This window comes from Peromyscus californicus, unplaced genomic scaffold (genome assembly GCF_007827085.1).
Source record: "Peromyscus californicus insignis strain IS unplaced genomic scaffold, ASM782708v3 Scaffold_8__1_contigs__length_139910024, whole genome shotgun sequence".
NCBI lineage: Eukaryota > Metazoa > Chordata > Mammalia > Rodentia > Cricetidae > Peromyscus > Peromyscus californicus.
Genome location: NW_026294606.1, coordinates 105,812,104 through 105,838,771, shown reverse-complemented (window position 1 = coordinate 105,838,771; position 26,668 = coordinate 105,812,104). Strand labels below are relative to the sequence as shown.

The following is a 26,668-nucleotide window of genomic DNA, read 5'->3' as shown; positions in this document are numbered from 1 at the left end:
AGACATCTCCTGCCTCTGACATCTTCTATATCTCATATATCCCAGGACACACATACCACCCTTCTTTATTTAACCTGCACCCAATCCAGCCTCACTAAAATCTACATACCTCTAGAGACAGCCACAAAGACCGCACTCTAGAGCTTAAGAATGTCCTTTTTCCTCTTAGACCCTTTAGGTAAGCTAAAGAACAGCACATCCTTGGACTTACATTATTCAAATGATCCCATGTGGCCTTAGCACCATGGCAGATAAACCCAGAGTGGGCTATTACCAGGCCCTAACTCAACATTAAGGCAGAGGAGCTCTATTCCTACAGCCACTGTCCACACACAACCTACCTACCGCTGGCACCTGATGTTCTAGTCCTAAACGCCCACCTCGATCTTCTCAGAGCCACCCCACACCCAGTTTCCTCATTCTAAACTTACCCCCTCCTGGTGCCCACAACCCAGGGTCTCTTATCCGTTTAGGCTAGGGGCAAGGCTGGAATAAGAGCCCAGAGAAGGTGTCTGAGTATTTCTGAGGGTCCTGGCCCATCCTCAGAAGAAAACCCTGTGGGCCCTGTAGGGAGACACTGTCACCTGACTTCCCTGCTATCCCTCTAGTGAGTGGAAGAAGCCAGCTGTGGTTCACGTCCAGCTAGGACAGTGAATGGAGAAGCCAGTAGTGGCTCTCCCTCCTTTCTAGCTTTCCCAAGCCTCTCTTTGCTACACGCTTTAGTTGAGCACAGAGGAGACTGTTGGGCCCAGTCAGGGCCACTCAAATCGTAGCACTCAGCCCTTCCATTCCTCCTCCTCCTGCACAGGCCAGGCCAGGCTCCGTCCTGTGCCAGGCCGAGCACTCCCCTCCTCCTGGGCCCACTGTAAGGAGGCTTCAGTGGAGGCCCCTGCTTTCCCTTCCTGCACAGGAAGGTTCAGAATCCTCTTTCCTGGGAGATGGAAGGCAGGACAGGCCTGGCAGAGATGATAAGATCCAGCCATACGCCTTCCTACCTTCAGCAAGTAGGGAACCTTCCTCTCTCTGCCTGGCGCTTCAGCAGTTGCCTCCCTGCCCCCAGAGAGCTGCTCTGCCATGTCTCCCCTCATTTGGCCTCAAAAGAGAGAATGAAGTTCCAGCTGGTCAGCATCTCCCTCCAGAGGAAGACAGCTGGGGAGTGGATGGCCCGTTGCCCGCCAGGCCAAAGAGGCCCTTTTGGGGTGGGGGTAGGGCAGTCTATAATCCCCTGCCCTGAGGCCCTCCCCTGCTTGCCCTGTGCCTCCAAATAGCTTGGGCTGGGAGAAGTCTCAGGCTGGAGTTTAGGAAGCTACTTCCTTCAAAGAAGCCTTTAGAGTCCTTAGCCAACCCTGTCCCTCCACTGTGTCCTTTAGTGCCACCTGCTGGAGCAACATAGCTTCTCAGCACTTCTGCCAACTTGCCACCTGCAGGTCCCCACCAAGGGTCCTCATTTGTTGCTAGTGACAGTATCTGTATTCAATTACATCTAGGTCCTGAAGAGGCCCACCCAGGATTGAAAATGAACAGAAGTTTCTGCTATGGCCTCAGTACATCTCCTCTTAAACCTCAAGTTCCCCTCTGCAACCAGAATGAATGAGATGTGGTCCACAGAAGAGTTAGTGGGCTCTGACCATCTCTTCATTAAAATCCTGACCCTCCTCCAAGGCCCAGTTGGATTATCTCATCTGATTTGAGCCTTTGGGGCCCTGAAGAGCCCCTCACAGTGGTGCTTTCCTCCAAGTCAGAAGAACAGGGTCAGTACTGGCTCTCTTTCCGTGACAGAGAGAGACAAGGAAACAGAACCCACAGCAGCCCCAAAGCCTCAGTTAGCAGAGACCTGTGGTCCACCCACACACTCAGCTTACTGGGAACAGTCAGGATAAAAAGTCCTGGGAAACCCTGATGCCTGCTCTATGACCAAGCAGGGCCAAGGTGGGGGCAACATGTCCTGAAGAGGATAACAGATGCTTTGGTGGGCCTATTGGATGCTTGGGGCCATTGTCCTGGGGCAAAGCTTCCTTCCAGGTGTTCAGTTCAGCAGATGCAATTCTCCCAGGTGGTACAGGTTAACCACAGTTTCTGCCAGTGGGCATGTAGGCTACAGGCAGATGTTATACACTGGGGAGGGCCCCTGCTAGAGGCTCACTCATTTAAAAACAAGGGCATTAGGGTCTACCTGAAGATGTCCCAGAGACCAAGCTTACTCTCCTAAAAACAACTTTCCCAACTTCTCTTCTAGGACTGGCTCTCCTATGGGAAAACATTATGGAATAGGCCAGATAAAGGTCTCCTTCAGTGCACAAACAAACAAACAAAAACTCAAAACCCTGAATACAACAAGCTCTATCCCAAGTCCCACAGCAAGTTAACGGCCAGGCCTGGCAGAGCCCGTCGTGTGAAGGCACACCAAGTGTGTTAGCACTATAAAATCGCGCTGGGTCACTTGAGACACACCTTGCAGTCCACTTCACTTGGACTGTCTGCAGGATGCCAGACAGCCACATCTACTGTCACCTCTGCTCCCTCAGCACCACTATCGCTCTGCATCCACGGTGCTTCCTCCTGGCACTGGCTCTGGACTCAGCCAGAGTCCTTCAGCCTGGATTCCTACCCCTAGTTCTTCCCTCAGATACCTTTCTCCTCAGCCAAGTAGCCATTCCTTGGGGGAATGAGTCCCCAATCTGGGGGAGCCCTACCCCACCCCCAGCATAGAGCCCAAAGGAAAGTTTCACTCATCTCTTTCCAAAATTGTATCCACACGAGAATGATCTGCTAGGGCAGTGGAAGAGAAAGGGCAGCTAAGGAAGTACACTTAAGTCAGTCAGACAGGGGAAAAGAAAGGGCCGAAGGCCGGGCACTACCAGTGGCCAGTCCCGGAGACCTTGGCCACATTAGCCAAGAGTGACCACAGCCAGGGCTTTGTTGTGGAGTGACAGAACTTCTGGGAAATGACTGCAGGCATGAGTGATAGGGGAGGTGAAGGAAAAGATAAGGCACCGTGAATGAGTTCTTAAGGGTGGTTAATTATAATAAAGATTCAGGTACGCTGCTAGAAGCACATGGGAGGGACCTGAAAGGGAAGGTGGTAACACATAAGTAAAGAGGTGTGGCCATTCAGGTCCAGGAAAGGGTGAAGGGATTCTGAAAGCTGGTAGAGGGAGCTCAAGGAAAGGAGGGTGGAATGGACTTAGGGAACGGGATGCAGATGCAGTGTTGGAAGGTGTACTGACTTCTGATTACATTGTAGAGGAGTATGTGGGCCATCTGCCCAGAGGTAGGAGAGAAAAGATGTTTGGGATGGGTAGGGGTCATCCTACTCTTGATGGGAACTGCAGGGTGCTGAGTAGGGACAGCAAAAAGTTGCTGGGCAGAAACAAGCTGAGGCTAGCTGAGTAGGTAAGCATGTATGTCTGTTAGTAGGAATGACACTCCCCACACCCCACCATATAGCTGGCTTTCCCAGCTTTGCTCCCAGCAGTGGAGGTGGAGAGAGGACAGCTCCAGGCTGGAGGCTCTGGGATTCCTCCAGGGCTGGGGGGCTGCCAGTCGGGTGGGACCATGAGTTGGGCAGCCAAGAGCATTGCAGATGTTGGCAGAAGACAGCTCAAATGATAGACCAGGGAACCTCAGCTAGGGAGGTGGGGAAATGAAGACAGAGGGATAGCAAGGAAGGAAGCAAGGCCTGGTGTCTTGTTGAATCCAGAACCCATGCCCTGCAAGGGACTAAAAGTGGGCTGGAAAGCCTGAAGGCTGTGGGTGGAGGCTGGCCGCCTGACTCAGCGATTTCAGGAGCGTAGTAGTTCCAGGTGGTGACACAGCAGTCATCAGTGAGCTGAGGTGGAGAGCTGAGGAGCAGGCATTGGAAATGAAGGGGTCAAAGACAAGCAGCCACAGGCTCAGACTAGCCAACACGTGGCTGCTGAGCTGTTCCTGAGTGGGGGAAGACTATAAGCCACAATCACCCATGAATGGAAGAGGCGCGGAAGTGGTGGATTCGGACAGCTTGCCACAGGACAGCACTTGGCTGCTTTAAGCACACTTGGTGCTTGGAGCCAATCTCCAGCAAAGAGCTGGCGGCGGCTGCTCTGTCTCAGTCACACTCAGAGCCCTCTCCAGTTTCACAGCCTGGCAGGCTGACACCCAGCCAGGCCAGGGTAGAGGCACAGGCAGGTGGGCAAGTTGGCAGCAATCTGGATAACCTCTGCTCTCTGGCCACTGGCACGGGGTCAGGCTTCCTCCAGCCAGCCTAGCTGCCAAGACCAGAACATTCACTAGGAAGCTGAAAGAGCCTTGTGCAAACAAGTTGAAGGTGAAGACTGAGCTCTGGCAATAAATTTAGTTTCCTGGTATGTCCTTGGCTCTGGCCTTGGGGCAGGGGATACAGGCCTAGGCCAGGGGTTAGGTAACATGGTAGAGTGATGTATGACACACACATACCCAAAGTGGCAGTATGTGATACACTCCAACTGCCCTGCCCCACTAGGTCCACATTGGCATACCTTGACGAGGAGAAAGGTGGTTTGAGCATGAGCCCATTTTGAACTCCCTAGCAGAGGCACCTAGGGGAGGAGATCTATAGCCAGGAAAAGGCTTGCTTTCCAGCTTATAGGAGTACCCTGCACCTTTCAGGTGCCCCAGCCTATTAGCTTTACCTGAGGATGGAGCCCTCTGCCTAAAACCTCCATTTGAGTAGATGGATTCTGTGCAACTGGCCGCTCTTGGCTGAGAAAGGGAGTCAGGCTAGGCAGCCAGCATAAAACCCTGTCTCAGAAGAAACAAGTGGAGTAATGTGTCTGGTCCCAAGCAAGAGGGTAGGAATGGGAAAAACAAGACACTCAGAAGAACATGGGGATACATTTCCTAACAACATACACTGCACAGCACACTCAGAGGCTGGCCACTGATCACACTTCAGCTCACCACTTGCATGAGGCAGCCATCTGGGCCAGAGTCATTCTCTATCCGCCAAGCCCTGGCTCACGACTCCTAGGTCATTCCTTCAGAGGCAATCTCTCTACCTTTCAGGGTCCCGGGTACATAGGACTAGCCCAAGTAGCCTCTTCTAGTCCTGAAGTCCAGGGTCTTCTCTGTTTAGCTTCTCTAAAAGCTTGGCATAGGCAAGAGTCCCACAGTAAAGAAGGCTGGTGCAACCAAGGGTTATTATAAACATGGGGAACCTACCCACTTTAGCTCCTGTGAAGGAGGGCAAGGCATTCAGCCTCCTCCAACTCAAACCCATTCCCAGTCTTTCTGACCTGTCAGAGAAGATGGAGAACAGGCCTCAGCCTAAGTAGGGGCAGAAGGACTGTATGGCCCATCCCAGGCTCTTCAGAGTTCTGTCTACACCTGGGCCTTTGACTCTAGCATGAGATGGGAGTAGGAGGAAACCTAATGAGTGCTTGATGTGGGTGCTACAGAATAAGTGAAGAGGGGAGCTCCAATTTCCCAGCTTCTGCGACGTTAACACCTCCACAGCAATGACGGGACAGGGAAAGAGACTGGTAACAAAACTTTATGACCTGAAGGCCAGAGTTGTTGAACAACCAGTCTAGTTATACCACTTGAGAAGTCTTTAAAGACATTCTTTAACGACAGCTGGCCTAGGCCATTCTGGTGCCAACTTCTGCAGGTCTATAGCTCCCTGCCCAGCACTATGGGTCCACTCACGTAATGAAGTCCAGGAAGCTGGCAAGCGGCTCATAGGCATGGTTTCTCATGTGGCGGAACTCTACCACCATCTTCTCCTTGAGCTTGTCATCGATGACTGACACTGTCAGAGGTGACGCTTCATTGGCCAGGAAGTTGCCATAGTCTGTACTCTGCAGGTGCAGCTTCAAGTCTGAAATCCAAGGGGAGATGGAAAGGGCTAGGCTTTCTGAACCTTACCCAGTGCCCTAAGTTTTCAGCCCTAACCAATTCTGGGCCAGGCTCCTCCCATGAAATTGTATTCTGCTGCCACCCTGACGTCTACCTCCTTATTGGCTCCGTGCCAATGTACAAAGCAGCCAGGCTAAGGGTCCAGATGCTCCAAACCCTAGGACCAGAAGCCAGCATGCTGAGCCCCAGAGTACAAATATAAATAGAATAAATTGTACAACAAGATGATAAGGCTGGGAAACGTTAACACAAGATGTCATTTACAATCTGTAGCCTGTGAGACTCTGACTCAGAAGAGAATATAACATGGGCCCTGCTCTCTAGGGCATTAGGACTGGAGGGGCAAAAATATTCAGACATGAGGCACATTAAAAAAAGAAATATCGGGGGCTGGAGAGATGGCTCAGAGGTTAAGAGCACTGACTGCTCTTCCAGAGGTCCTGAGTTCAATTCCCAGCAACCACATGGTGGCTGACAACCATCTGTAATGAGATCTGGCGCTCTCTTCTGTATACATAATAAATAAATAAATCTTTAAAAAAAAAAAAGAAATATCTAAAGCTTTGGGGGGTAGAGGGGAGAAACAGCACAAAAATATGGCTGAGCAGAGAAGGCCATGCTGCATTGGGCTACAGCAAAGGGTAGGACTAGGAAGCATGAAGACATAACCAGGACACAGAGAGAGTGAAAAGGGGGGAGGGGTGAAGGTGTGGCTTGGGGATGGGCTTCCCTTAGCAGTGGCTGGAGGCAGACAGGCGAATAGTAAGAGCTCTCTCGAGCTTTTAGAGACACGGGTGACAGACTATGACTTGCCCCTGCCCCTGTCTATTCCTCACACAGCAGCCAGTGATTATGCTATCTCTGCAGTGCTGGGAACTAAACTTGGGGCTTCATTCATGCTAGGCAAGTATTCAATCATGAGGTATATTCCCAGTCCGTTTTATTATTTTACTTTACTCTTTTATCTGTATGTATGTGTGTACATGGCTGTAGAGATCAGAGGAAAATCTTGGATATCATTTTTCAGGCTCTATCTTTGGTTTTAGACAGGACTGTTCTCTAGCCTGGACCCTGACAAAGTAGGCTAGAATAGCCAGCCAGTGAGTTTATAGGTATCCACCTGTCTTGCCTTCCATCTCACCCATTTCCCGTATAAAAGCACATGCTACCACACCCAGCTTTTACATGGATTCTAGGGATCTGAGGTCAGGTTGTCAATGCTTGTGAAGCAAGTGCTTCACCAACTGAGCCATCTGCCCAGTTCCTTATTTCATTGTTTGTTTGTTTGAGACAGAGTCTCACTATGCAGCTTGGCTGGGCTGGTCACTAGGTAGACCAGGCTGGCCTTGAACTCATAGATATCCCCCTGCCCCTGCCTCTCAAGTGCTGGGATTAAAAGCATGTGCCACTATGACTGGCCACTTTAAAACATGATCTTGTTATGTAGCACAGTTGGCCTGGAACTCACTATGTAGACCAGGCTGGCCTCAAACTTTTCAGTCCTCCTACCTCGGCCTTTCAAGTACTAGTGCTGAGATCACAGGCATGAACCACCACAATCAGCTTTGAGTGATCTGTTTTCAAAATTACATTTATATGTGTGTGAGGATGTGGGTGAGTGTGCATGTGCCTACAGGTTCCCCAGCATGCAGTGTCACTGTGTGTCTACGGAGATCAGAGGACTCCTGCAGAAGTTGGTTCCTTCTTTCTACCACATGAGTTCCAGGTATTGAACTCAGGCTGTCAAACTTGGTGGCAAGTGACTTTGCCTGCTGAGAGTGATCTTCTTAAAGCACAAAGCACTCATCTGCTTCAGTCCTCTCAGGTGGCATTTAATTCAAGTGGGCATCTCTGCTGAAATGAGGCTCTATAGAGCTGCCCACAATCACATCCTTGCTTCTCTCCTCCTCTCAACCCCAGTCACATCCTCCCTGTCAGGGTCCCTTCTCTGTTCCCCAGCCTGAAAGAAGACAGTCCACTCCACCCCTTCCTTCAGACTACTCCTTAAACACCCCCTCTTCTAAAGGCTCTTCTGCAATCTGGTAACTATTCCTGTGTCATTTTTCTTTGTAGCACTTGATCCTACCCAGTTCAGGGCACATAAACTCTAGGAGGATAGAGACTTTGGTCCAATGTGGTAATCTAGAGCCTAGTACAGGGTTGTAACTGGTGTGTGTTTATTTATGCTACGAAAATTCTGCAGTAAGAATGAAAAACTGCGAGAAGTTGGGTGAAGATGGCAAGAAAATTACTCCTGGGTATATGGGGGTCACTGTGGTTATAACAGAAGTACTAAGGCTAGTGGTTGAGAAAAAGATCCATCCATTCAGTGGGAACGAGGCCAAGGATTCCCCAGGTGCTCTTGAGCACCATATGGAGCTGCTCGGAGAGAATGACAGGCGGAACAGATAACTCCTCCATGGTCTTCGGTACCTCTCTGATGCCCCTCCTACTTTATCACTTCAAAAAAGCCTCGATGGGTGGTGGTAGCATACATCTTTAATCTCAGCACTTGGGAGGCAGAGGTAGGCAGACCTCTGAGTTCCGGGCCAGCCTGGTCTACAAAGTGAGTTCCAGGACAGCCTGGGCTGTTACACAGAGAAACCTTGTCTCAAAAACAAGACAAAACAAAAGAATGCCTCAACAGGGTTTGGCATTGTGGCACACACCTTTAATCCCAGTACTCAGGAGACAGAAGCAGGAGGATCTCTGTGAGTTTGAGACCAGCCAGGTCTACATAGTCAGTTCCAGGCTAGCCAGAGCTCCACAGTTAGACTCTGTCTCAAAACAAACAAATGAACAACAACAAAGAATGCCCAACTTGCAGTTAAGCATGCAAAAGGAGATGGAAGAGCAAAGTGTGGCAGAATGTGGAGAGGGGGTACGAACGTGCTGGAATGAATACCTTCCACCTATATGCCTGGGGGCTGGTGACAAACAGAACTTACGTTTCTGTGGTTCTTAAGCACTAACAGAGTGGACCTTAACCTCTAGAAGCCTACAGGAGGATCCACTGCCTTCATCTCAACTCCCCCACTTACACCTACTTTTCTCCCATGGTCACCCTAAAGATGATAAAAGAGAAGGCAAAGCAGGTTAAGGGGAGCCAGCTAGCTACCTTCTAGTGATGTGTGCACATGCTCCAATGTCTCTGCCCCAGGGCATGTGCAATCACTCTGCTAAGGGGTTCTGTTCTTCCCTATTCTCTCAATCTGGCTACTTTGAGAATAAGGTATAGGTAACAGAAAGTATTCAAGTCAGAAATGCTTGGATTGTTGTAGTATTTCAGTTGGGTCTTGCAGAAAAAGTCTACTTCTATTGATGGCTATTGTCGTAACAGTATATTGCCTGCATTTCTACCTCCACATTGTAATAACCTTGAGACTGGGCAAGTACATAATGAAGTCCCAGGTTCAATCCCCAGTACTGTACAAAACCGGGTGTGATGGCATGTCTATAACACCAGCATTTGGGGGCAGAAGTAGGAGGATCAGTTGTTCAAGGCCAGCCTATGAGATCCTGTCTTAAAAAAAAAAAAAAAGAAGTAGGGGGAGGGGGGACAGGGACGGTGATGATAGCAACAGACATAACAACACTTATATCTCAGAACACATATCTAGTAGTTTCTTACAGTGCACAGCCACGCTGTTTCATAAGTCTGCCAGCTTTCTGAAGTTCTCTGAGAAGCATAACTTTCCCTTTTCTTCTATCTTACGTAAGCGTATCTTCATTACTATTTTGGGTTTTATTCTTCTAATGCCCCATTTCCTACCATGGAGCTGTACGCTGCCACATGGCTGACCCACATTGGCTTAACTCAAATGAACACAGCTGTTTTTCCTTTTCTAGTCTCCTCCTCCAGGCAGCTACTGAGATTTACAACTCGCTTGCTCTGAAGTTTTTCTCCAGATACTCTAATAAAATTGACCTCTTAAACTTTGGCTTCGACAGTGGTGGTACATGCCTTTAATCCCATCATTTGGGAGGCAGAGGCAGGCAGATTTTTATGAGTTCAAGGCCAGTCTGGTCTACAGAGCAAGTTCCAGGACAGCCAGAGCTATAACACAGAGAAACCCTGTCTTGAAAAAGAACAACAATAATAATAACAAACTTTGGTTTTGCTTGACTTTGCAAAAAAAAAAAAAAAGGTTATTAATGCCTCTGAAATGGTTTTTGTGGGTATGAAACAAATGGTTAAAAATATAAGCAATCCCACCTTATCCACCTTATAAGTACTGAAATGAAGTGGACTTGTTCATGCCCTGATTTATATATGTATATCTACCAATAAACACATTGGTACTGCGGGGGGGGGGGGGGGGGGGGGGGGGGGGACGACGGACACACGGACAACGGGTTCTGGTCCAGGGCCACCAAGTGCCCAAACTTCTAAGAGAAGCTCTAGAGCTGACAGCAGCTAGAACTGGTATTCCGGTTCATCCATGCAGCCACTGTAGCCGGCCTAAAGCTCTCTTCACGACAAAAGACTTTCTCTTCAGCTCATAGCTTGGGTCTAGAGACCAAGACAGAGGCACAGGAAGGCCCCAGGGCAAAACTCAATCCTCTGGAGTGGAGTGCCTCCTGGTCAGTGGCCCCATTGGTTCCTAGGGTAGCAGGCCTAGTCTGGAACCACAGTCAATCCTCTTGATCCCTCCAGCTCGAAGCATTAAGGATCCAGGCCTCTGCACATTCTGCCCTTCTGTGCCCTGGCATATGCTCTGGGAGGATTCCCTAGGCAAGCTGTCACCTCCCACTGGGATCCTGAGAAGCTCTCCAGTAGCATGAGACTTCCTGTCCCAGACTGCCTTGCATCACATGGCTTCTCTCTGGGAAGGCTGGCTCAGCAACTTCCCCACTGCCAAACACTTTCTTCTCTTAAACAACCAGTGACTCTCCATCAAACACCTGTACTCTGGTGAGAGTTTTCTCCTCAGAAGACCTGGAAACACACAGGCCATGCAATGGTCTCATTCCTACGCCAGGAGCAATCTCTGTGCTGGGCTTTCCAGCCATGCCCATTTCATAGGCTTATCAATAAAAAGTCTCATGGAGTCAGAACCTTGTCCAGAGTCTCATAGAGTATACAGCGGCTAGGATATCATGCAGGCCTAGTTGACTCTGTCAGTCCCCACCTCAGGGCCTCTTTTGTTCTTCTCTGAGCCTCCTTGACCACATTCTCCATATTCCATGTCTAGGGCAGGCCTTTCAGGTATGGAACCAGATGCCCAAATAGCCTTTAGATGCAGATGAGTCGGCCAGTGGCAAAGAAACTGGCTTGCAGGACACCTAGACACTCAGTGCCCACCTGTCAATAGCAGGCATGGGCCTACACTCTCATGACTCATTGATAAATTCCTCTAGTATCACTTTTGACACCAACTATTACTACAGAAGCTAGAAATGTATGCTTGTGATTGAGCAGGGCAATGCTGGGGTTCTCTCCTTAGTATAGCTCCATCCCTGGGACTTCACAGAGGCTGCAGAGCAAACACCCCTGATCCTCCATTGCTGCATTCTGCTGACACTGCATCTGGGGAAGCCATGGCTCTGAGCACTGCTGGAATGCTGGCAGCTGGGTGGTTTCTGCTGGAGTTTGTCAGAACAGAGCAAACCCAGGAGACTACAGAGAATCCTGCCCAAGGCTGGAAGAGTCTGCCTTACCAGGAAACTCATTTTTAAAAGCCCCCAGAGACAATGTCAAAGGGCTGTTCCAGACCACTTTCTCTGGCTAAGACCCACATTTCCCTGTGACCCAGGGAAAAGGGACAGCCTGCCAGCCAAGAAGGCAACTTGGAGGGAGGCAGGCAGGCTGATCTCTCAGCTCGCCCACGAGGGGACCACACAGGGCTTTTAAACCAGTTCTGACCCTGCTGGAGAAACCTGGCACCCAGACACAGTGGCTGGCAGCCCCAAGCCCTTCAGACAGGCCTGGCCAGGGCTAGGACAAGCTGGGTTAGGACGCTCTCTCCTCAGCTTCCTGCTCTCTCTGAAGGCTATGGAGGAGGGAATGTGACTGGGGATAGGATCCAAACACAGAAGAGGCCTGGAACTTATAGATGCTTTGTGGGAGACCCAGCCACTGGGCCCTAGCCCAGCCCCTCAAGGGCACCCGAGGACAACAGGGGCTAGCTCTGCTGTGAGACCTGCCTGGGCACAGCAGCCTAACAGCATCAGTGATGGCCCTTAAGAGGACCACACATGCCTCATCTGAGGTATGAGCTGTATTCTCGTTATCGCAGACTGAGGACAACTCTGGTCTACCCACAAGCCCAGCTGTCTACCCTAAGTCCTATCAGGCCCAGCAGTAGTGTCTGGCCAGTTTGGGATCTCTCACAGTAAAAGAATTCCTCAGAGGCTGATTCTCAAGTTCAAAAAGATGCTGTTGCTATCAGGAAGTTCTTGCTTTAGTGTGACCTAGCTTAGAGGAAACAGACTAAGTCAGCTTCTCTATGTTCCTGGTCTCCACTCAGAACCCTGGGCTTGCTCCTCCGCACCCCACTCCAGGCCCACCCCAATCTTCTATGCCTCCTAAGTCCTTGACTCAGCTGTTCTGGCAACTGTCCCCCACCAGCACCATCTCCAAGCGCCATGCAGGCTTCCTGCTCCACTCCTCAGCCCTGACTTCCCAAGTCCACTCTCCACACCAACCCCAGAGTGAAGTCATCCATCTCCATATGTCACTGTCACCTTTACTCAAGAGGCTGTGTGGCCCTAGAGCTTCAGCTCTGTTTTCCAATGGCCCAAGGTCTCAACCTTACACTCCTTTTGCCCTTGACTCTGACTTACCAATGCTACTATTCTGACAAGAGTCCCTTCCTATTATTTAAGCTCCCAGCGAATTCTCTAGGGAAGTCCATAGGCGGCCTTATTAAGAAGTCCTTGAAGTGGAGGAAATGGAGCTGTTTCCTCAAGCCCAGCAGGAAGACTGAAAAAGGAAGACACACCCCAAGCCTAGAAACCAAGAGCCTCTCCCCTCCCTCTTCCACAGGGCAGCTTCTGTCATCTCAAGGCTGTGTGTCAAAGGCTACTGTCCCAGCTTAGCAGAACTCTTTGGAGGTACCAGGGAAGACCACAGACCAACAACCACCTGGCATGGCTGTTTAGCTTATAAGCCTGTACCAGCTTCAGGCTGGCCTCATAGCTTGCACCTTCCGGAAAACTCCCTTGCTTATCCCTAATCTCCAGTCTCCTCTGGTCATGACCTTTCAGTAGGAAGGCTCTGGTCCCTGCTGCCACTACTGACCTTACTGACTGACCCCAGGCTCCTAAATAGTACAGTGGCATGCCCCCTGTCCCCCACCAACCTGACTAGTGCTCTCTGCTCTGTTTGATAAAGTATTGGTTTGGTAGTGACTCACTCAGCCAGGCTGTGTGAGGTGGAGCTAAGCAACCCTGCCCCCACCCTCTTCCTGAAAGCATTCCCTAAGCCTGCCAACCCTGAAGGGGATCTTTCAGGCCATTCAGCTGGCCCCCAGGGGCAGGTAGCACATGGCCTCTCCAGCCCTCTAGCCCCTACAGCAGCTCTCCAAGGACCTAGGCAGGCAGAAAAAGAGGGTCATGGCCTATGCCAAGGAGTTGGTCCCACATGCCCTAGGGGAGCAACACACTAAGCAGGGTGGCCCAGTCTACACTTATCCATGGCCTCATGGTCCACAGAGGGGTCCTGCTGGCCAGCTGGCCAGAGCAACATGTAAGAGGACAGTGTGTTCCCAGACTTCACTTCTGCCTTTCCAGAGTTTACTCAACGACGCTCTCCTGGGGAGCTCAGGAGTTTTCAGGAATTGTATGAAACCAGATGCTAGAACATGTTTCATAGAGCCTAATGTACCAACCCTGCAAGGGTGGCGAGGCCATCAGCCTATTCTACCTTGGTTCTACCTTAGATCCAGGTGAGGGGTCTGCTTTGAAGGAACAAGGATCCCCTTCCAATGCTATTACTTCTAGAGGTTCAAAATGAGAAAACACAGGATGGACAAATGGACAGTCTGGTGGTGCAATAGAGTTTGTGCCCCCCTGACACTTCTGGGTGAATATGCTGTACCAAAACCTCCTCCCTAGGCTCAGGGGAGTGTCTCAGGCTCATGTCAGCTCTAAAGCAGATGTGTGCACTGGCTGGCTGGATCTGCAGGGTCAGAGTGCCACAGCTGGAACACAGCGTGGGAGCTCTGCATGGGAACCATTAACCCTGGGTTTACCTAAAGCCTCAGCACACACTGAGTATCCTCTTCACTGCAGTCTTTAAGCCTCCACTGTGGCCTATTGAAGTCACTCTGAAAACCCCGTGTTCCAACTCTTCCTATCAAATGCTAGCTGTCTCCCTCCCCACATATTGCCTGCTCTTCCTTACCACCCCTGCAGTGGCAAAGCCCCTTCTCCTGGCCAGTGAAGGCATACCCTTCCTCCACCAGCTGGTCTATGCTATAGTTTCCGTTCCTCTACAGACCCACTCTGCCAAACCATTGGAAGAGAAAGAGGAAATACTGTGGATGTGTGCATGTGTTTAATACAGGGCTCTCTGTGTAACTCAGGATGGCCTCAAACTTAAAATCCCTCTGCCTCTGTCTCTAAGGGCTAGGATTACAGGCATGTACCTACCACCATGCCTGGCTCAAGATGAGAGAAAAATCTGAGCTATGGAGCCATAAAATATGAGTTCAAATCTTGTCCTGTAACTTGGTCCTGAGTATTTTATAGTACATCTCTATATCCAGGCTCCTGGCTGGCTGCCCAGCACTTGCACTGGGTGTCCAGCCCTACCCCCAGGGCACGTGTACAGACATTAAATTGAAATAATGGTATAAAGAGAAACATCAACACAGTACACTATAGACCATCTTTTCTAGCAGACAGAACACACAAAGCATCCTAACAAACATTCTCAGCCCAATAGTCTCCACTCCAGCTGCCCTACTCAGCCCCACCAAGAATTCCCCTGATCCTCCTTTTCATGGTCTAAAGCATCTTTCTATATATACATGGACTCTAGTATGTCCTCCACGTCCCTGCCTGTGGAGATCCTATACCCCATAAGCATGCAAACACACCAGCACAACTCTACTATCTACTAGAGATGGAAGAATAGAGCTGGCTCAAGATTTAGGATGCCTGTCCCAAAGTCCATGTGTTACTTCACCTACCAACAAGATTATACAGAGCTCTGAGCAGCCCAGAGATCTAGACAGACGTTATGACCCAACTCTGCCCCATATACTACACCCTGGGCTGCCCTGAACTACAGCCCCAGAGTCTTTGGAGCAAACAGGAGGTAGAGTAGCCAAGTGCAGCTCCTGCTCCATGGGAAGCCATGGGACCTGGCAGGCCAGCAGAACCTGGAATCTATACAGTTATTGGTTTCAGGTGGTGGGAGGCAGGGCTCCTTCAGGGAAAGGACAGGGAGTTCTCTCTCCTTGGTTTCTGGATCCAAATTTTATTTCATGCTGGAGGCTTTTAAGTTAAGGTAAGGCACTGACAGCAGGGGGTGGGACTAACTCGCAGAGGTGGTTGAGCTGATACTGGTGGCACCACCCACCAACATCAAACATTGGTGGGAAGATCATGTCCAAGAGTCATCAGGATGTCTGCCCCAGGTTAGCCACCCCACTCCCAGCTCTGGGACAGGTGGCAGGTGGCAGCAGAGTAACATTTAATTACCCACGTGATCTTAGGAACATCCCGTCCCTGTAGCTGGGACAATGAAAGCATCTCTCATAACCCACGAGGAAGTCAACTCATCCATGAGGAAGGGTGGCAGCAGTCAGGCAATGGCTTCATGTGCCAAAGGGAGGGGCAGAGCTGGTTACTGCTGCACCCAGGGCAAGTTCCAAGCAGCTCTCCTCTACCTGAGTGGTAATCCAACTGGACAGCCTTCACAAGGCTATTCCCTCCTTGGTCCTAAGGCTTCAAAGGACTGGTATGATCAAAAGGACACAAGACTTCCAGGGTAGTTTCCTTGTGTTCCCCAACCACAGCCTAACCTGACAATCAAGGGACCTTATCCTGGGAGTTGGGGACTACACCTCTTCTGCTGCTACCATGCACTTTGGCCTTATGCAAACTGGGGCTGTAAGGAAAACCGTTTTGCATTCCCAAAGATGTGAATCTGTCTGGGTGTGAATAAGAGAGGTAAAGAGGTCTCACTTGGCTAGGTGCCAGGCAGCCAAATGAAGGTCATCAGTAGCAGTGAGCTGTGCTCAAACGCTGGCTCATGTCCATGTCTAGGTCCTGGGTTTGCTGGACCATAGCACCTGAGTGATCCAGTCAGTTCTTGATGCTGGCTCCTGTTCCACATACAGACCTCTGGAAGAAGGACATGAAGGAAAGCTAAGGCTTGCTCAGATGGAGAAGTGTAGTTTCAGAGGCTCTGATCTCTGTGAGACTATATACCAAGATCCTGGCAGGAGCAGCCTGCCAAGTCCATGGTGCTCAGAGACAGTCCAAGAGAGAGAGACATAAGAAAAGATTTATTTTGCTTTGGCTTCAACATTATGGACAGGCTCAAAGGATCAAGCCTCATTCATATATGTGAAGACTTGATACCTTCAGTATGAAACTCCATTCCCTAGAGCTCATGGAAACTGTACAGAGCAGCCCAGGCCAAGGGCATACCATATTTATGTCTTGCAGAACCAAAACACTTGGACCAGGTAAGAAGGTGGCAGCATCCAGCAGTATCCAGACTGGTCTTGTTCAGTAACCTTTACTCACCTTTAGGCTATCCCCAGTAACTCTACTCAAGGACACAATGGACATGTGGGGACACAAGGACACAATGGGGCAGTAATAAAAAACTAGACTGGATGTGATCAGCACTGTGGTCCTGGACTAGCCTCTGACAGGGTGATGGTTCCACGCTTAGAGAGCTTCTTAGTTTAAAAGATAGATCTAATGGTTCAGCACTTGTTGCTCTTGTAAAAAACCAGAGTTTGGTTCCCAGCATCCACATCAGGTGGTTAATAATTGCCTATAGCTCTAGTTGCTTGGGGTCTTGTCTCCTTTGGATGCTAGCACAGACACCCCTACACACAGAATCATATTCTCTCTCTCTCTCTCTCTCTCTCTCTCTCTCTCTCTCTCTCTCTCTCTCTGACACACACACACACACACACACACACACACACACACACACACACTCATTCATTCTCTCTCAAATAAAAAATATTTTAAATGAAACAAAAGCTAGATCCAAATAATGGAAGCTACTGGAGGATGTGGGAAGCATACAGTCTTGGCAAGGATTGAAAGATCCTCCAAGACTCTCTGTTCCCCCAGACCTGGCCATTGCAATGCAGTTTGAAACTTAGTAGGTGGAGAAAATGAATAAGCTGCCACATGTGACCTGGAAGCCTCAGGGACCTGTGCAGCAGATCATGGGTTGCATCTCACCTAAATTCCTCAACTCCCAACTCATTAACTCTAATCTAGATTCCTTGTAGCAAGGCCTGAGGGATTGGCAAGGGTCCCAGAAGCAGGGATTCTTTCCACTAACCACCCCTTACTGAGTCAGGGGCTAGATATACACAGGTATAGCCCAGGGAGCCTTGAATAAACAAATTAAATAGTAAATGAAGGAAAAAAATGAGAATCTACAGTGACTGGACCTGAAGAGCCAAAACAGATGTTAGGAGACCATGATTAAGTCCATGGGTTTTATCTGGGACCTAATTTCCCAGATAAAATAAGAAGGTTGGATAAGTTATCCCCAGGAGCCTTCCCTTGCTAAAGTATGCCTGACTGTCCTTAGATGTCAGACCAGGCCAGGCCCCTGAGCATATCTTCACAGTCCATCAGGGGAGCTGCAGGATGCTGGGTATGGAGAGGTGGAAAAGGCGTCCAGGTTATGAAATAGTAGTCTAGCTAAAGTGATCTTTCTTTCATTTTTCTGTCTCTTTTTTTTTTTTGGTTTTTCGAGACAGGGTTTCTCTGTGTAGCTTTGCGCCTTTCCTGGAACTCACTTGGTAGTCCAGGCTGGCCTCGAACTCACAGAGATCCGCCTGGCTCTGCCTCCCAAGTGCTGGGATTAAAGGCGTGCGCCACCACCGCCCAGCTCATTTTTCTGTCTCTTAAAGGGAGTGAGGAGATGAAGGAAGTCAGCCTTGGAATACTGGCTGAGGCAGAAGTAGTGACCTCAATGGAAAGGCACTCAAATCAGAGCAGATGGTGAGGAAGAAGAACTGTCAGTCACCTGTTAACAGACCCATTCTTGGCAGAATTAGTGGGCCAACATTGCTTACTTGGAGTTTGGTACCATGCTTAGTTCTCTCTCAGAGCTGCTTACACGTATGTATCTGTATGTGCCACACATGCCTAAATGTCCTTCGTAGAGTCCCAGAGAAAAATACTATGGATGAATTCTGGGTGGAACCACCAAGGTGGAAAGCTGGTGAAAGGTATATTTCTGGGAGCCTGAAAGACAAGGTGTTGACCCCTGGAGAGCCTCAAGCTCCTACTTGAAACCCTGAAGACATCTTAAGAGCTCATGAGATAACACACTGCAGTGGCTGCTACCCCAGCTCTGAGAGCTGCCAGAATGACCTAAATGCAAGTAAATGAAGACAGTGTATTAGTCAAGGTTAGAGCATCCTGTACTAGACATCAGGACAGAGAATATTAGAGAATGTCCCCTGGTCTTCTTCCTATCCTTGGAAGATGGGACACAGGGAGAAAAGAACAGAAAGAATCAAACAAATAGGAGACAATGAGCCATGAGCCCTACATCTAATCTGAGAGGCTAATTAAGTACTTGAGTGACAGAAGTAGAGCCCAACAGAGAATCCTAAAGGACAGCAGCCATGGGCAGGTGCTAGGTACAGCAGAAGCACAGGCCCAGGCATGCTGCCTCTCCCAGCGGCAGAGTGATCCTAGTGCACCCTCTAGTGGAGGAAGGGAGGATGGGTCTATGGACAACCATGAGGGGATTGGTTCTTGGCGAGAAGAGGGTGCTCCAGCTCCAGCTCCCTCTCAACACATCCTTCCAATTTCATCATGCCTCAGACTCTTGGTCTCCATCTCCCCCAGCCATCAGCCCCTGCAGGTATGAGATTGCTGACACCTGCAAAGAGGTGCAGAAATGTGTCATGAAGAATGGGAATTTAAGGGGTTGGAGAGCAGCTTAAAGCATCTGCACTTGCAAAGGTTAAAATTCCAGCACACACATGGTAGCTTATAACCATCCATAACTCCAGTTCCAGGGGATCCAATACCCTCGAGGAAGAGTGCACATGGGCACATATGTACATACATACACGAAGGTAAAACATTCATACACATTTTTAAAAAAATGAATAAAGATGGGCTGGAGAGATGGCTCAGAGGTTAAGAGCACCAGCTGCTCTTCCAGAGACCCTGAGTTCAATTCCCAGCAACCACATGGTGGCTCACAACCATGTGTGAGATCTGGTGCCCTCTTCTTACCTTCAGCAGACATGCAGGCAGAACACTGTATACAAATAATACATAAATAAATCTTAAAAAAAAGGAATAAAGAGAGGCTTGAGAGATGACTCAGCAGTTAAGAGATCTGGATGCTCTTCCAGAGGAGTTGTATTTCCAGCACCCACATTGGGGTTCACAACCATCTGCAACTCCAGTTCCAGGAGATCGAATGCCCTTTTCTAGTCTCCTGAAGAACTAAGCAAACATGTGGTGGTGCACAGACTGACATGCAAGCAAAACATCGATACACATAAAAATAAATAATTAATTAAAAAACAATGAAAATTTAACTCAGAAGTAAAATGTGTCTGGAAAAGCCAGAATACATGCCAGGGTGGTATCAGTCTGGCATGAGAAACTGGTCTCCACTGACACGGTTTGCTGAGGGACAAGGCTAACGGGATGTGGAGGGAAGCTTGGGCACCCTTAGCCGGCCATACTTGTTTTCTAGCTCAGCTAGACCCTTCCAAATCTCTAATTCCCTTTAACTCTCCAAACTGTTTTGTCTCTACTGACACTTACTACTCAGAAATAAGGGAATCTGTGTCACAGTGACCCCCCCCCCTTTCAGCATGTAGCCTCAGCTTTCTCTCTCCTAGATTCAAAATCCTAGGACTCTGCTAGTACCATTATGGGCCTATCATTCATCTAGTCACTCACTCTCTCTCTCTCTCTCTCTCTCTCTCTCTCTCTCTCTCTCTCTCTCTCTCTCTCTCACACACACACACACACACACACACACACACACACACACACACACAAAATGTAAAATTGAGCCAGACAGTGGTGGCGCACGCCTTTAATCCCAGCACTCGGGAGGCAGAGGCAGGCAGATCTCTGTGAGTTCAAGGCCAGCCTGGGCTACAGAGTGAGTTCCAAGAAAGGCGCAAAGCTACACAGAGAAACCCTGTCTCGAAAAACCAAAAAAATAAATAAATAAATAAATAAATAAATAAATAAATAAATAAATAAATAAATAAAGTAGAATTGAGCATCCATTTTAGTTAAGAGTTGCACTGCTGGATTTTGTTGTTTGAGACAGGGTTTCTCTGTGTAACAGCCATGCCTATCCTGGATCTCGCTCTGTAGACCAGGCTGGCCTGGAACTCACAGAGATCTGCCTGCCTCTGCCTCTCAAGTGCTGGAATTAGAGGCATGCACCACCACGCCCAGCTGATCAGAGGTCTTATAGCCCTGAACCTAAGCAGGCATAGATGACTTACCAGACTATTACAGCATTTCCTTGCACCTGTCTATCCTTAATGTAGGCCCTTATATGAACTGGATTATATTTGGCTGTTTGAGCTATAAGCTGAGAAGGGGCCAGGATGCTGCAGCAGGCACCCTGCAACCACAGAAGTGACTAGGGGACCAGAGACAAAACCATTAGAGGCAGACCTAGGCCCTCAGGGATAGTGGTTCTGGTTATTTCACACCTACTTGCTCTTATGCAAGAAACACTCTGCTGTTTCATATGACTACCTAAGAAAGCAGAGTCTGGATAGCATAGCGCATATTTAGTACTTGGGAGGCTGAAGTAGAAAGATGCTAATTTCAAGGCTAATCTGAACTACATAATGAGACCCTGTCTGAAAATAAATACAAAATAAGGAAACCAGGAAAGGTAAACTATTGTTATCAGATGAGTTTTATGCAAAAACATTTAAAATAAGGTATTAATAGGGCTTAGTGGTGTATGCCTGTAAACCCAGTGTTTAGGAGAATGAGTCAGGAGGATCACTACCACTCTGAGTCCAGCCCAGTCTACAAAGTGAGGCCTTGTTTCAAAAACAAACAAAAATTTCCCTCTCTGCCACTGAGAAGCCTTAGTCTACAGGGTCCTCAACAGCTGACATTTGCCTATTTTAAATGGCTACCTTAAATCTCCCAGAAAAGACTTTAGACACTGGTTCTACCTCACAAACCAGGCCCAAGAAACTGCTGAGTAAATCCAAGAAAAAGTATATTATCACTCACTATCAAAAGTTCTAATGGGCCATGCTGGAGCACAGCTTATGTTCCATGGCAGACTCTTATTGGCTTGACCATAAATAGCTTCCCAGATAAAATCAGGTGAAAGTATATACTAGTGCAAGATGTAATAGGAAGAGAAATCAGGAATGGGGATGGAGAATGAGAGGCAGAGGAAAGAAAAAAAAATGGCCAGGCAAGACAGAACTTGCCCAGGGCAGCTATATTTGGTCAGGGACCCTGGGGCTCTAGCCTGGGATATGTGAAGAGTCTAGGCCTGGTGGGGGGCTTCAAATATTCCCTAGATTCTAAGGTTTCAAATAAAAAGGGCTTGACAGAACCTCTTTATGCCTCAAATTAGCCCTATAATGCTGTGAACCAAAATCTGAAACGCATATGTTCCAAACTCACCAGCACAAGTCTTGACTTGGATGACTATTGAGTGTTGGTTCCTGTATGTCCTAATTTTTCTTCATTTTCACCAGATGTTGTAACTTTTTTCAATATTTACTTATTTTACATATAAGGGTGTTTTGTCCATCTGTGCATCATGCATCTGCCTTGTGCTTGTGGGGTGGGGGGATCCCCGGGGACTGGAGTTAAAGATCATTATGAGCTGCCATGTGGATGCTGGGAATCAAACCTGGGTCCTGGAGAAGAGGAGCTAGACCTCTTAACCATTGATCCATCTTCCTATGCCTGTTCTAAGTTTTTAAAGTATTATCTGTTCATACTGTTTATATCCAAACAGTGGAAGAAAACATAAATTGGGCATTCAAAAATGTTCTCCCTCCCAGCGTCTCCAATCTGCTACAGTGGAATTATGTTATATGAAATGCTTTCCAGCTTCCCCCTAACAATATATTTCTAAATCAGCACTTAGAAAACTTACTGCTAGTGCCCCACTGTAAGGGCACTGCATGGTTTATCTAACCACTGCAGCCACACTAGTGAATATATCACTGGTTCTAATAGTCTGCTCTTACTAACAAGGCTGCCATGAATACCTCTGTGCCTACTACCCTATGCTCATCTATAGGATATAATCCTACAAATGGAGTTACATAGTCATACAGCACACATACAGGCAGTGTTTTGACAAGAAGGTGACAATTTTGCCTACCAGACTGGTGATGCACATCTGTAATCCAAGCGCCTGAAGATGGAGGCAGGAGGATCAGAAGTTCAGGGTCAACCTAGTCTACATAGCAAACTCAAGGCCAGTCTGGGCTACATAGAGACCAGACCATCTCAAAATCCAAGAGACCAACAATAAAAACTGTGTGTGTAGATATAGATATGTGTCCACGTGTATGTCTTAGAAAACAAGAAACAAACCCAACCACATCCCATAATCACACAGAGAGATGTCAGCAACTGAGGAAACGGAAATTCCAGTATGTTTCTCACTGCCTTGTTGCTAAGTTAGACTCCATGCCAGATGTCCTTGTTAGGCCAAACTTACCTACATTTAGCCCACAATTACGACTCTTCTCTAGTCACCTGGCAGAACTCAGGAGCAGGACTGGGCTTCTAAGGCAGGCTGCCCTGGCTGCAAGCCTAGAAATAGCTGAGCTGTCGGCCTCCTACCAGCCAGTGTACTGATGATTTCCAGATTGGTATCTTAATTGAGTGCTACTTTCCCACATGCCTACTGGACTCCTTCCTCTGGCATCTAAGAGGCAACACCTCCTCTCTTACCACTCTATCCACACTCATGCCATTTTTTTCCTCAGGGGGTCCCCCACCTCACAAACAGCTTCAGGGTTTATCCAAGTCTTTCTTGAAGTCAGAAACCTGACTTCTAATACCTCTCACCTGATATCTAACAAAAGTATATTTCATTCCCCCGTCTTTTTTTTAAAAATCTCTGAGCCAGTCCTTCATCCCCTTAGTTCATTCTGTCACCCAAAGCCACCAGCCTCTAGTTTGATTTCTGAGAATCCAGAGCAGGTTTCTGTTTATATCCTACAACCAATCCCTACCTCCTCCACAACTCCCCTCTGCTTCATCCAGAAAAGGATCAAGATCCAGATAGCTCACAACAGCTTCTGCCTCTCCCTAGCCTCTATCCCCAATTTAGAGGTCCATTCTCTTGAGAAGCAGAAGCAGCAGCAAGTTAGAAAAAAGCAATCAAGGCATCAGGCACAGTCATCAATGATCCATACCAGTTCCTTGATCCACGGGCAAGGGGGTCTCTTCATACAATGATGTCACTCCCCAAGGTAATTGGAACAATGCAGATCCTCAAATACTGAGGGAAAAACTTCAGGCATATGTGAGGCTCAGTCTCACTGACTCATATTTATTCCCTTCCTTCCATAGTATAAACTGTCCTTGGGTTATTGCCTTCTGCAGACATTTCTCCAATGCCCCCTGAACACCTCTCTTGTTGTCACTAGATTGTTAGGACTGTGACCTCTCTTCCTTTGGATCAGATCTGACTCTGATGGATTAGGACTGAGCTAGCTAATCTTGCGTTCTAAGCTGTGCTCATCTCATTTTGGAAACCCTGTTTAGTCTCCTTTGGCAAACAAAATGAAACACGTAAGCATTTTCACACAAAATAAGTAAGTAAAGAAATTGCAGGATATGGTGGCCTACACCTTTAACCCCAGCACTTGGAAGATAGAGGTAGGTGAATTTTTTGAGTTCAAGGTCAACCTGGTCTACAGAGAGAGTTCCAGGATAGTCAAGGATAAACCTTGTCTCAAAACAAAAAAAAAAAAAAAAAAAAAAAAAAAAAAAAGAAAGAAAGAAATTGTTTTGTTTTTGTGGTTTTGTTGTCTGAGACAAGGTGTGTGTCTATGAGCCAAGGCTGGCCTTGAACTCATTATCTTCCTTCCTATCTCAGCATCCCAAGTGCTAGGCTGAAATAAAAAGTATGTGCTACCACGCCTGACCTCAGGACCTCTCCACACACATTTATATTTATGGTGTCTGCACAACCCACAAGCATGTGTGGAGATCAGAGGAGAGTAGTGGGAGTCAGTTCTTTTCTTCCACCATATGAGTCCTGGAGAGCAAACACAGGCAGTCAGAGTTGCTTGCCATCAAACTGGCCAGCAACTCTTTACAAACCTTTGTTTGTTTGTTTGTTTGTTTTCACGACAGGGTTTCTCTGTGTAACAGTCCTGGCTGTCCTGGAACCGGCTTTGTAGACTAGGCTGGCCTCGAACTCACCAAGATCCACCTGCCTCTGCCTCTCAAAGGATCAAAGGTGTGTACCACCACCACCACCCAGGTAACAAAATTTTGTAAAGATTTATTTTTATTTTATGTTTGTGTTTTGTCTACATGTATGTGTGCATCAGGTGCATGCCTGTGCCTTCAGAAGCCAGAAGGCGGCACTGGATTCCCTGGAACTAGAGTGACTGATGTGAGTACTGGGAATTGAACCCTGGTCCCCCACAAGAGCAACAGTGCTCTTAACTGTTAAGACATCTCTCTAGCTCCCAGCCAGCAACATTTTTTAAAAAGATTTATTTATGTATATGAGTGCTCAATCTGCATGTACACCTTTATGCCAGAAGAGGGCATCAGAACCCATAGATGGTTGTGAGCCACGATGTGGTAACTGAGAATTGAACTCAGAACCTATGAAAGATCAGCTAGTGCTCTTAACCGCTCAGCCATCTCTCCAGCCAAGCCATCAACTCTTAAGACATTTCCTACACACTGACTTTAACCAAAGCTAGTCATCTTTCTCTTTTTAAAAAATCTTAACTCTCATTCCCTTTGACCATATGTACTTCTGAGGTCACCAGCAGGACATCTATCTAGACACGGGCCCCGCACATACTTCATGTGTTCTACCCCCAGTTGCAAAGCTTCTCTGATACTCTGTAGTTTTGTTCTGATAAGTCTAATGTCACTAATTCTCCCAAAGATGTTCTTCCCACTTCCTTGTCCTTGCTTTTTTTTTTTTTTTTTTTTTGGGTAATGGCTTTATTGAGATTAACTCATTTACCATATAACATGCCCATTTAAAGTGTAAAGTACGCCGGGCGGTGGTGGCGCATGCCTTTAATCCCAGTACTCGGGAGGCAGAGCCAGGCGAATCTCTGTGAGTTCAAGGCCAGCCTGGGCTACAGAGTGAGTGCCAGGAAAAGCGCAAAGCTACACAGAGAAACCCTATCTCAAAAAGCCAAAAAACAAAACAAAAAAACAAGTACACAGTTTTCAGTATATTCACTCATCACAATTTCAGAACATTTTTATCATTCTAAAAAGAAACCCACATATTCTCCCCAAGTACTCTGTGCTTACTGGGGGCATTCAATGCTGTTTTGAATGCTCAGCATCTTCAGCACACATGCACTAAGTGAAGCCTGTGTGGTATTTTTGCATCGTCCACTTAAGACCTCACTATGACACCTACTTCCTAGTAACTAAAAGAAGAATAACCAATGGGAACAGCCAGCTTGACTGTTCACTCAGAAACAAGCTCCATTTTAGCACTTCTCAAACATCCTAAAGACACATGCTCACCCCCCCCCCCCCTTTTTAAAGATGGTATCACTATGTTGCCCAGGTTGGCCTCAAACTCTCAAGCTCCCAAGTGATCTTCCTACCTCAGCCTTGTGAGAACAGATATGAACCACTGGGGCCAATCACCAGCTAAGGGATCCTACTTCCACTTTCCAGTTAAGGATAAATTACTTGCTCAAAGTCACAAAGTCAGTGAGTGGTTAAGCTGGGATTTGTTCATCAACAAGGTCTATTGTATCTATTTAGCATCTCTGCAAATCCACTTTCATTAGCTTCTTCCACTTCCTTCCTCTGTTCTCATTAAGGTCACTCATGACTTCTGAATGGTAAAATCAAATGAAAGTTCTTCCTATAAAGCTCTTGGCCATGTTTGAAACTCACCATCCCCTTCACTTCCAGGTCTTTTGGTCACTTAACAGTATTCTTTCTTCACCCCACTCCCAACTTTGCTTAACTGAAGCACTTTCTGGAGAAGGATCCAATCTCTGGTCTCTATTCTGATTCTATACTCTTTCGGGAACTTTGGTCACAACTCTACTGTAGTCCCCAAAGCTGTCTTTCAAGCTTTCAAGGTAGGAGCCTTCATTCAGAGGGCTCACGGATGCTCAGTCTCATCTCACTTTTTCCCTACCTGTTCTTTCTCTTACACGCTGTCATCTACACACTTACCTAACCCACACCAACCTTAATTCCTTATTTGCTTCTTTTCTTTCTTTTTTATTTTTTTAGACAAAGTCTCATATAATCCAAGTTGGCTTCAAAACTGTTATATAGCAGATGACTTTGAATTCCTTATAACCCTGCTTTCCGAATCCCAAGTGCTATCCCAAGTGCTGGGATTACAGGTGAGCACTACACACACTTAGCTTTTTTTCCTCCATCACTCTTTCTTGCTCAGCCT

General features: G+C 47.8%; 1 protein-coding gene across 1 annotated transcript in view; it reads right to left on the bottom strand.

The window, feature by feature from the left end:
• Positions 1–26,668, bottom strand: part of Atp6v0d1 (ATPase H+ transporting V0 subunit d1) — a 39,171-nt gene that overhangs the window by 8,283 nt on the left and 4,220 nt on the right. The window contains exon 2 of the mRNA XM_052727135.1: positions 5,665–5,836. Within this exon, the coding sequence (XP_052583095.1) occupies positions 5,665–5,836 (172 nt within the window). The remainder of the gene's footprint in view (positions 1–5,664; positions 5,837–26,668) is intronic.